Source organism: Chiloscyllium plagiosum, chromosome 1 (genome assembly GCF_004010195.1).
Source record: "Chiloscyllium plagiosum isolate BGI_BamShark_2017 chromosome 1, ASM401019v2, whole genome shotgun sequence".
Classification (NCBI taxonomy): domain Eukaryota; kingdom Metazoa; phylum Chordata; class Chondrichthyes; order Orectolobiformes; family Hemiscylliidae; genus Chiloscyllium; species Chiloscyllium plagiosum.
In genome coordinates, this window is record NC_057710.1 from 21,368,567 (window position 1) to 21,380,448 (window position 11,882).

The 11,882-nt window shown below is 44.3% G+C and overlaps 1 protein-coding gene across 3 annotated transcripts in view; it reads right to left on the reverse strand.

The window, feature by feature from the left end:
• The window catches only part of smox (spermine oxidase), a 31,535-nt gene extending 21,176 nt beyond the window's left edge, over positions 1 to 10,359 (reverse strand). For all 3 annotated transcript variants that reach the window (XR_006313047.1, XR_006313052.1, XM_043699899.1), the window contains exon 1: positions 10,122 to 10,359. Coding sequence is in view for 1 of the 3 variants with exons in the window: in XM_043699899.1 (XP_043555834.1) it covers positions 10,122 to 10,329 (208 nt within the window). In the remaining 2 variants the exon portion in view is untranslated. The remainder of the gene's footprint in view (positions 1 to 10,121) is intronic.
• Positions 10,360 to 11,882: the final 1,523 nt, after the last annotated feature.

Here is an 11,882-nt window from a genome sequence, read left to right on the forward strand (position 1 = left end):
ACGGGTAAAGGTGGATAAATCCCCAGGACCTGATCAGGTATACCCGAGAACTCTGTGGGAAGCTAGAGAAGTGATTGCTGGGCCTCTTGCTGAGATATTTGTATCATCGATAGTCACAGGTGAGGTGCCAGAAGACTGGATAGGATGTACATGTATTTGGAAAGGCAAGGACTGATTGAAGATGGTCAACATGGCTTTGCGCGTGGAAAATCATGTCTCACAAACTTGACTGAGTTTTTTGAAGAAGTAACAAAGAAGATTGATGAGGGCAGAGCAGTAGATGTGATCCATAGGGACTTAAGTAAGGTGTTCGACAAGGTTCCCCATGGAAGACTGATTAGCAAGGTTAGATCTCATGGAATACAGGGAGAACTAGCCATTTGGAGACAGAACTGGCTCAAAGGTAGAAGACAGAGGGTGGTGGTGGAGGGTTGTTTGTCAGACTGGAGACCTGTGACCAGTGGAGTGCCACAAGGATCGGTGCTGGGCCCTCTACTTTTTGTCACTTATATAAATGATTTGGATATGAACATAAGAGGTACAGTTAGTAAGCTTGCAGATGACACCAAAATTGGAGGCATTGCGGACAGTGATGAAGATTATCTCAGATTACAACTGGATCTTGATCAGATGGGTCAATGGGCTGAGAAGTGACAGATGGTGTTTAGTTTATATAATTGCGAGGTGCTGCATTTTGGGAAAGCAAATCTTAGCAGGACTTATACATTTAATAGTAAGTTTCTAGGGAGCATTGCTGAACAAAGAGACCTTGGAGTGCGGGTTCATAGCTCCTTGAAAGCAAAGTCAAAAGTGGTAGATAGGATAGTGAAGAAGGCGTTTGGTATGCTTTCCTTTATTGGTCAGAGTACTGAGTACAGGAGTTGGAAGGTCATGTTGTGGCTGTACAGGACATTGGTTAGGCCACTGTTGGAATATTGTGTGCAATTCTGGTCTCCTTCCTATCGGAAAGATGTTGTAAAACTTGAAAGGGTTCAGAAAACGAGTAACAAGGATGTTGCCAGGGTTGGAGAATTTGAGCTACAGGGAGAGGTTGAACAGGCTGGGGCTGTTTTCCCTGGTGTATCAGAGGCTGAGGGGTGACCTTATAGAGGTTTACAAAATCATGAGGGTCATGGATAGCATAAATAGACAAAGTCTTTTCCCTGGGGTGGGGGAGTCCAGAACTAGAGGACACAGGTTTAGGGTGAGAGGAGAAAGATATAAAAGAGACCTAAGGGGCAACGTTTTCATGTAGAGGTGGTATGTGTATGGAATGAGCTGCCAGAGGATGTGGTGGAGGCTGGTACAATTGCAACATTTAAAAAGCATTTGGATGGGTATCTGAATAGGAAGGGTTTGGAGGAATATGGGCTGGGTACTGGCAGGTGGGACAAGATTGGGTTGGGATATCTGGTAGGCACGTACGGGTTGGACCGAAGGGTCTGTTTCCGTGCTGTACATCTCAATGATTCTATGACTCTATTAGTCTTGCGCAATTGTTGCAATGATGGTAAGATTGATATTTTGGGAGAATGAGATTGATTGGCAGTAAGGAATTCTTCAACCAAATGTAACTTGTTAATTTGTTTGGAATGGTTGTTAACTCTGACTTTTAAAGCGAGCTTTCAACCAGCTTCAGCTTCATTAAGTCTAGCTGTGGGTAACTCTCGCACCTGTGAATCAGCAGGTTTGGGTTCAAGCTTCACACTAAAGACAACAGTATATCATTCACACTGATATTTCAGTGCAGTACTGAGGAGATCCTGGTCTGTTGGAGTCATAGAGATGTACAGTATGGAAACAGACATGAAGCTGAAAATGTGTTGCTGGAAAAGCGCAGCAGGTCAGGCAGCATCCAGGGAACAGGAGAATCGACGTTTCGGGCATAAGCCCTTCCTCATTCCTGAAGAAGGGCTTATGCCCGAAACGTCGATTCTCCTGTTCCCTGGATGCTGCCTGACCTGCTGCGCTTTTCCAGCAACACATTTTCAGCTCTGATCTCCAGCATCTGCAGACCTCACTTTCTCCTCAAAGATGGAAACAGACATCTCAGTCCAACTTTTCTTTGCCAAGCAGATATCCTAAATTAATCTAGTCCCATTTGCCAGCACTTGGCCCATATCCCAATTAACCCTTCCTGGTCATATACCCACCCAGATGCCTTTTAAATGTTGCAACTGTACCAGCCTCCACCACCTCCTCTGGCATCTCATTCCATACACGTAACACCCTCTGTGTGAAAACATTGCCCCTTAGATCTCTTTAAAAATCTTTCCCCTCTCACCTTAAAACTACGCTTCCTAGTTTTGGGCTCACCTACCCTGAGAAAAAGACTTTGTCTATTCACCCTATCCATGCCTCTCATGGTTTTATAAACCTTTATAACATCTACCCTCAGCCTCTGACACTCCAGGGAAAATCGCCCCAGCCTATTCAGCCTCTCCCTATAACTCAAACCCTCCAACCCCGGCAATATCCTTGCCAATTTCTTCTGAACCCTTTCACGTTTCACAACATCTTTTTTTTAACAGGGAGACCAGAATTGCTTGCAGTATTCCAAAAGTGACTTAACCAATGTCCTGAACAGCCACAATACTACTTCACAACTCCTATAAGCAATGCACTGATCAATGAAGGCAAGCATGCCAAACCTCTTCTTCATTACCCTCTCTACCTGTTTAGGAACTATGAACCTGCACTCCAAAGTCTCCTTGTTCAGCAACACTCCCTTGGACCTTACCACTAAGTGTATAAGTCCTGCCCTGATTTGCCTTTCTGAAATGCAGCACTTATCTAAATTAAACTGGGCAGACTTTCAGATGAGATGTTAAACCAAGATCTTTACTGTTTTCATGGCCTTTTTATCATTTTGCCAGAGACAAAGCAAGGGTCCATCCTCAGTGTCCTGGCTAAAGACAATTTTAAAAACATCAGATATTATTTCATTGCTGTTTGTGGCAGCATACGGTACATAAATTGGTTGCTGTGTTTTCTACATGACAACACGTCCAGACAGTTTTACGGTGTTCTGGTACCATGAAAGGTGCGAAAGAAATGAAAGATATTCATTCAAAGATCCTTTCCATTCTGGTTTAATACTGGAGTAAACGCAACGCATGATCTCAGGACAGGCACTGTACCATTGCACACACACCATACTTTGGCTGAGAAAATACAGCTACATGTGATATTATTAGGCAGGGCAGTAGAGTTTACAATATTCATTGTGGACAGTTTTCTAGTTTTCCTTTGTTTTCTAGTTTCTCCTTCTCTTCCACCGGCTTTTAAAATTAACAGAAAAATTCAAGAATATAAGAATGAGGAGCAGGAGGAGGCCATTCAGCCCCTCGATCCTGCCCCACCATTCAACACTATCTTGGCTAATCTTCTGTCTCAACTCCTCTTTCCCAATTGCTCCCCAAATCCTTCAATTTTCTGAGATCCAAATACCTCTTAGCTCTAGTTTTAAATACATGCAATGATAAAGCATCCATGAGCCTCAGGGACAGAAAATTCCAAAGATGCACAACTCTTTGAACGATTCGATTTCTCCTCATCTCAACCCTAAAGGTTCACCTGATGATCTTCCATAGCTGTGTTCCTCCCCCCCACCCCCCTCACCCCCCTGCCAATGTTCAGGCTCGACAGTCAGATGAAATAACCTGTCATTGTCTACCCTGTCAAGCCCCTTCAGAATCTTGTATGTTTATGGCTTGTTCTCCCAAACTCCAGAAAGTATGGAGCCAACCTCCCACTTTAAAACAACCTTCTCCTCCCAGCTACCAAATCCAATAAACCTTTACTGCACCACCTCATTTCTTACATACAGAGACCAAAGAAGGGGCCAATACGGCTTTCATTTTTAGCCACTTTTCTTTATTGCAAGAGGATTGGGGTACAGGAATAAAGGGAACAACATTTTTTTTTCCTTCCTATAACTTCAAGCTAACATTTTGTGTTCCTTCTATAAGTGCACCGAAATCCCTCTGAATGTCAAGAACTAAGAACATTACAGTACAGGAACAGGCCCTTCGCCCCTCAAAGTCTCTGCCGTTCCATATCTTCTATCTAAACCTGCCATCTAGTTTCTAAGAATCTGTATCCCTTTAGTCCCTGCCATTCATGCCTAGTGATGGGTGAGTGCCGAACCAGAGGACACAGTTTAGAAGTACGGGGGAGACCATTTAGGACAGAGATGAGGAGAAACTTCTTCACTCAGAGAGTGGTGGTTGTGTGGAATGCTCTGCCCCAGAGGGCAGTGGAGGGCAAGTCTCTGGATTCATTTAAGAAAGAGTTGGATAGAGCTCTCAAGGATAGTGGAATCAAGGGTTATGGAGATAAGGCAGGAACAGAATACTGATTAAGGATGATCAGCCATGATCATATTGAATGGTGGTGCAGGCTCGAAGGGCAGAATGGCCTACTCCTACACCTATTGTCTATTGTCTATTGTATGGAGGAAAGGTCTTACGAGGAAAGGCTGAGGGACTTGAGGCTGTTATCGTTGGAGAGAAGAAGGTTGAGAGGTGACTTTCTAGAGACATATAAGATAATCAGAGGGTTAGATAGGGTGGACAGGGAGAGCCATTTTCCAAGAATGGTGACAGCGAGCACGAGGGGGCATAGCTTTAAATTGAGGGGTGATAGATATAGGACAGATGTCAGAGGTAGTTTCTTTACTCAGAGAGTAGTAAGGGTATGGAATGCTTTGCCTGCAACGGTAGTAGATTTGCCAACTTTAAGTACATTTAAGTCGTCATTGGACAAGCATATGGACGTACATGAAATAGTTTAGGTTAGATGGGCTTCAGATTGGAATGACAGGTCGGCGCAACATCGAGGTCCATGTTCTATGTTCTATGTTCTATGCATCTGTCTAGATACATCTCAAACGGTGCTATCATTCCCGCCCTGACCCCCTCTGCTGGCAACGCATTCCAGGCATCCACCACCTTCTGTGTGAAGAACTTTCCAAGTATATTTCCCCTAAACTTTCCCCCTCTCACTTTGAACTCATGATCCCTCGTAATTGAGTCCTCCACTCTGGGAAAAAGTTTCCTGCTATCCACCCTATCTGTACCATTCATGATTTTGCAGGCCTCAATCAGGTCCCCCCCTTAACCCCTCCTTTTCAATTAAAATAATCCTAATCTACTCAACCTCTCCTCATAGCTAGCATCCTCCATACCATGCAACATCCTGATGAACCTGCTCTGCACCCTGTCCAAAACATCCACATACTTTTGGTAATGTGGTGACCAGAACTGTACGCGTTATTCCAAATGTGGCCAAACCAAACTCTTATACAATTGTAATATGACCTGCCAACTCTTGTGCTCAATATCACATCCAATGAAGGAAAGCATGCCGTATGCCTTCTTGACCACTCTACTGACCCGCGTTGCCACCTTCACCAAAGATACAGAAGCCTAAACACACACACACCAGTTGGTTTCATAACAGTTTCTCTATCCATCTAACTATTTATTTCACCTTCTTCATCAGCCTACCATGGGGAACCTTATCAAATGCCTTACTAAAGTCCATGTATATGACATTTACATCCCTTCCCTCATCAATCAACTTTGTCACCACTTCAAAGAATTCTATTAGGTTTGGAAGACATGACCTTCCCTGCACAAAACCATGCTGCCTATCACTGATAAGCCCATTTTCCTCCAAATGGGTATATATCCTATCCCTCAGCATCTTCTCCAGTAGCTTCCCTACCACTGACGTCAGGCTCACAGGTCTGTAATTACCCAGATTATCCCTGCTATCCTTTTAATCAAGGGGACAACATTAGCAGTTCTCCAGTCCTCTGGGACCGCTCCCGTTTTCAAGGATGCTGTAAAGATATCTGTTAAAGCCCCAGCTATTTCCTCTCTTGCTTCCCTCAGTAACCTGGGATAGATCCCATCCAGAACTGGGGATTTCTCCACCTTAATGTCTTTAAGAATACACAACACTTCCTCCCTTCTTATGCCAACTTGACCTAGAGTAATCAAAGATCTGTCCCTAACCTTAACATCTGCCATGTTTCTCTGCTCGGTGAATACCGATACAAAGTACTCATTAAGAATCTCACCCATTTTCTCTGACTCCACACATATCTTTCCTCCTTTGGCCTTGAGTGGGCCAACCCTTTCTCTAGTTACCCTCTTGCTCCTTATATATGAATAAAAGGCCTTGGGGTTTTCCTTAACCCTGCTTGCTAAGGATATCTCATGACCTCTTTTAGCCCTCTTAATTCAAGATTTGCAACTTCCTGGTCATTTTTTAAAAAAAGACTTTGCTGTCTGTTATTACCAGCAAAGTGAATATCCTCACACTTCCCTGCTTTATACTTTATTGGTCACTTTTCCACCCACTCGCTTAAATGTGGAGTTTGCACAGTTGCACAAGGGTGGAATTGAACCTGGTGTCCCTAGCATTGTGAGATAGCAGTGCTAACCACTGAGCCACCTGCTTTAAGGTGATTGAGGTAGTTATTGAAGTTAAAGATATCAGAGAGGAAGTGATTTATAAGGGGAGTCTACATTGAGATTATAAATTTGGAATCCCAGTTAAACTGGTGAGATGCTTCGAAGTAATGTTTGTCAGCATCAGGAATGCACTAAGTGGGTGTAGAGTCAACTGAGATCTGACTCTAATTTCACAACAGAAAAGTCAGCCATTTGGCCCAACTCAACTATGCTGGTGTTTATGCTTCACACAAGTAGAGGGGCAGGGATAGGCAGAGTGGGAACGTTGTGCCAGGAACCCTTTGAAACCTCTGCATCCTGCTAACAGTTTACACTCAATGTAACTTCTTCATCTCTTCACCTAAGTCATCAATAAAGATTGTAAATAGATGAGGCCACAGCACTGATTCTTACAGTGCTCCACGAGGCATGGCCTTATGTCCTTCACTTCCAGTCTGCTGACCAATCACAGATAATAATTCATCGTCACTCTTAGATTGGCCTTCAATACACCTATTTACATAATACTGTAGAAAATACATGGTCAAGTCTAACATCTGTTGAGCAAAGAGCCAAGTATCCATTATTTCCAGGAGCTTCCTCTTTACATTGTAAGGCTGGAATCTCAATCTTTCCTTTAAAATTGTGGCCATTCAGCCCATACTGACCCTCTGAAGAGCATCCCACCCAGACCCACCCTGAATCCCTGCATTTTCCATGGCTAATCCACCTAGCCTACATATCCCTGGACACTATAGGCAATTTAGCATGGCCAATCAGCCTAACCTACACATCTTTGGAGTGTGAGAGGAAACCAGAGGAGACATATGCAGATATGGGAAGAATGTCTGTGTGGAGTTTGCACAGTTGCACAAGGGTGGAATTGAACCTGGTGTCCCTTGCATTGTGAGACAGCAGTGCTAACCACTGAGCCACCTGCTTTAAGGTGATTGAGGTAGTTATTGTAGTTAAAGATGTCAGAGAGGAAGTGATTTATAAGGGGAGTCTGCATTGAGATTATAAATTTGGAATCCCAGTTAAACTGGTGAGATGCTTCGAAGTAATGTTTGTCAGCATCAGGAGTCCACTAAGTGGGTGTAGAGTCAACTGAGATCTGACTCTAATTTCACAACAGAAAAGTCAGCCATTTGGCCCAACTCAACTATGCTGGTGTTTATGCTTCACACAAGTAGAGGGGCAGGGATAGGCTGAGTGGGAACGTTGTGCCAGGAGCCTCATTCTCAGCATCTCCACCCACTCGACCTTACCTGGAGCCTTGGACTCCATTTTCTCCTTCCTGTACTCAGCTTCCTGTATTCTCCTTCCTGTATTTAACTAAATTTCATTTACTGCTACCACATGGAGAAGTGCAGTTGTAATATTTCATTTTTAAACCACTCTCTGGGTAAAACGATTTCTCCTGAATTCCATTTTATTTTATCACTATGTTATATTTGTGATTCCTGTATTTAGGAGAAAATAAAATGGGCATCTGGATGGGTATATGAATAGGAAGGGTTTAAGAGGGATATGGGCCAAGTCATAGAATCATAGAGATGTACAGTTTCAAGGGAACAAAAAATGATAATTTCACAAGTTGCTTACTTTTCATGGAAAGCTCACAGGAACTGTGGGAAATAGAATCCCTACAGTCTGAAAACAGGCCATTTGGCCCAACAAGTCCACACCAACCATCCAAAGAGTAACCCATCCTGACCTGTTCCCCAAACTAATGCATCTAACCCATATATCCCTGAACAGAATGGGTAATTTAGCGTGGTGAATTCACCTAACTTGCACATCTTTAGACTGTGGGAGGAAACCAGCACACCTGAAGGAAACCCATGCAGACATGGGGAGAAGGCACAAACTCCACGCAAACAGTCGCCTGATGCTGGAATCAAACTCGGGTCCCTGGCGCTGTGAGGCAGCAGAGCTAACCACTGAGCCACCCCTCAGAGAATTCAATTTTCCATGTTGCTGTTCGATCTCAGCACCGTTCGTTCCAGTAACACCACCGGTCTTGTGGGGCTCTACAGTTAAGGCAATGGAAAAATGGCAATGAATGGGCCTGGCATGACTGCCTCAAAGCACCAGAGACCCAGATTCAATTCCAGCCTCGGGTGACTATCTGTGTGGAGTTTGCACATTCTCACCGTGTCTGCGTGGGTTTCCTCTGGGTGCTCCCATAGTCCAAAGATGTGTAAGTTAGGTAGATTGCCCATAGTTTGTAGGTTAGATGGATTAGCCACGGTAAATGCAGGATTGCAGGGATAGCATGAATCTGGGTGAGATGCTCTAGGGAGAGTCGGTGTGGACTTTTTGGGCTGAATGTCGTGATTCTAAATTCACCAAACATCCTTAGACAGCATCTTCCAAACCCATAACCACTTCCATCTAGAAGGGGCAAGGGCAGCCGATACATGGGAACACTACCTCCTTCAATTTCTCCTCCAAGTCATTCCTCATCTTGACTTGGAAATATATCGCTGTTCTTTCACTGTCACTGGGTCAAAATCCTGGAACTCCCTCTCTAAGGGCATTGTGGGTCAACCTACAGCAGGTGGACTGCAGCTGTTTAAGAAGCAGCTCACCACCAACTTCTCAAGGGCAACTAGGGACAGGCAATAATTAGGCAGTGACACCCATGTCTCATGAGTGAATATGCGAACAAATAAAAAAATAATTAATTTCATGCTACAAGCAAATAAAACAATGAAACAGACTGGATTGTCTGAACAGCCTCCTCCAATTACAGTTTTCATAAAATGGCCACCATATTCCTCCACATATCAATAGTGACCATAGTGTTATAAAGCATTTTATTTTACATATTCTTTATAGATGATCACCATTGGCATTTCTTGCTCATCCCTGCTAGTTTGGGATTCAGAAGTTGAGTTTTGCACATCAGCATGGGCAGGAATGCACTTATAAATCTTTTGGGTGTACAGGAGAGTATCACTATGAGTACCATCATGCAAGCACTTGACCAACTTCAACAGCATAGCCTCCCATCCTCAACCATATCCCACCACCAGTTCTCAGAAAGTGGTACCCCAACAAACTCAGAGTGACTAGTTGTTGATGAATCTTCAGAACCTCCCAAGATTCTACCTTAAATTTAGAAACCTGTAAGTCATAGGTCAGTCAGCAGTGAAAGCTTTCAAAACCTCAGAAGAGGAGGATGTGGGCATCAATAGGGTTGAAGAATCAGAATCCCCTCATTCAACCTCCCACCACAGTCTCATGATGACTAGATTAGATTAGATTCCCTACAGCGCGGAAACAGGCCCTCTGAAGAATAACCCACCCAGACCCACTCCTTAGTCCCTACTAATGCATCTATCACTATGGACAATTTATCATGGCCAATGGGACTGTGGGAGGAAACCGGAGCACCCGGAGGAAACCCGCGCAGACAGGGGGAGAATGTGCACAGTCACCCAAGGCTGGAATTGAACCTGGGACCCTGGCGCTGTGAGGCCGCAGTGCTAACCACTGAGCCACCGTGCCACCCCAATGAGCCTTGGGAAGTTTCACTGTGTTAACTCAATGATGGTGTTGTGAAACACTGCACAGTAGAATTCTTCCATTCACCCCATAACACGAGGTGGTCCTTTTGAAAATTTTCAAACAGTAGGAGAGAAGGCTTACCGAGTTTAACACTTTGCACTCTGCCTCCAATTCGCTCAGATGCTTCTAGAATGACAATATCTGTGAATCCATTCGCTAGGAGTTTTTTTGTAGCAGAGAGGCCAGCAAGCCCAGCGCCGATAACTACTATTCGAGGTTGTCGCTTTCTCTGGGAGCCACTACTGAGAGGATCATCTGCACTATCTGAAGATATTTCACAACTTTGCATACCGCCCAAGCTCTTCTTCTATGGAAACTGGGAAAGAAAATAGTAAAAATATTGGTCAACATCATTCATAGTCAAGCAATAACCTTAAAAATAAAAGTAAGTTTTGAGCAGGAGCAGCAGGATAGCCCTTTGAGCTGACCCTGCATTCAATAAGAACATGGTGGCTCACCTTCTCCCTGAATTCTCCCCTCATCTCCACATCCCTCAATTCACCCAATGCTCAAAGATCTGTCAACTTTAGTTTTAAATATACGCAATGGCTAAGCATCCAAAGCCTTCTCAGGTAGAGAATTCCAAAGATACACAACTTTCAGCGTGAAGGAACCTCCAGCCGGTAAAACATGTTACAGAGACAATGGATACACTCAATGACTGACATTCCCAGACCATGCTCAGTTATGTCAGGTAAAACAGAAACACATACAGGCAAACTGGTGACAATGCTGGCTAGGCAATGCAATGGTAGAATAGGTTACATCATCCTTCAGGGGCCTGTCATAACTTGGTCGTGAATTCCAGAAAAGGCAAAAATGTCTGTTTCTACAACTCCCCAATGTTTCTGAGTGAGGATCCAACTGGAGATGTATGAGAATTCTCATCAAATTCCAGCCCAGCCTTTGTATGACTTTGGTCTGCCTGAAAGCTGGGTGTGCTGCTCCACCTCTGCCCCCAGTATGGGGTGACTCCAATAGACACCCAGAGTTCTCGCAATGGATCAGCATCTTCAGAATGCACTGCAGCAAGTGACCAAGGCTTCTTCCACACACTGAGCACAGCAAACATACAGGAACACCATCATCTTCAAGTTCCCCTGAAAGTCTCACGCATCATTCCTTCTCCAACTGGTATCATTACTCCTTCATAATGGCCAGTGCTGAAGAACGGTTATGCGCGAAATGTCAACTCTCCTGCTCCTCAGATGCTGCCTGACGCGCTGTGCCTTTTCCAGTGCCATGCTTCATCTACCCCTTCATCATGGCCGCCTACCTAATAGTATCGTGAAATTAACAAATATCTTAGCACAGAATATGGTTTAAATTTCTTTTACTTCCAGTTTCTCTTCAGTTCCTGGATGCAGTAAGAGAGATCACAAGGTCACATATTTGGGCAATTGCTTTACCCGAAACACTACATGGGTAGTGTCTCACACCCATCCTCCTCAAACCTAAAAAAATGTTCTGTGCGTCAGTTGGTAAGGTGATAAGTGTTTGTTTTCATGTTTCTTTTTTTTCCCGGCTGTTTATTTGGGAATTTAGGATAGCGGGAATGGAGGTTAGGGCAGGTGAATGTTCCTCCTGCAGTATGTGGGAGGTAAGGGTCACCTCTAGTGTCCCTGCTGACTTCATTTGTGGGAAGTGCACCCAACTCCAGCTCCTCAAGAACCGTGTTTGGGAACTGGAGCTGGGGCTGGATGAACTTCGGACCATTCAGGAAGCGGAGGGGGTTATTGAGAGGAGTTACAGGAAGGTAGTTATTCCACAGCCACATGAGGACGGTAGATGGGTTACCATCAGGGCTAGGAAAGGGAACTAGCAGGCAGTGCAGGGATCTCC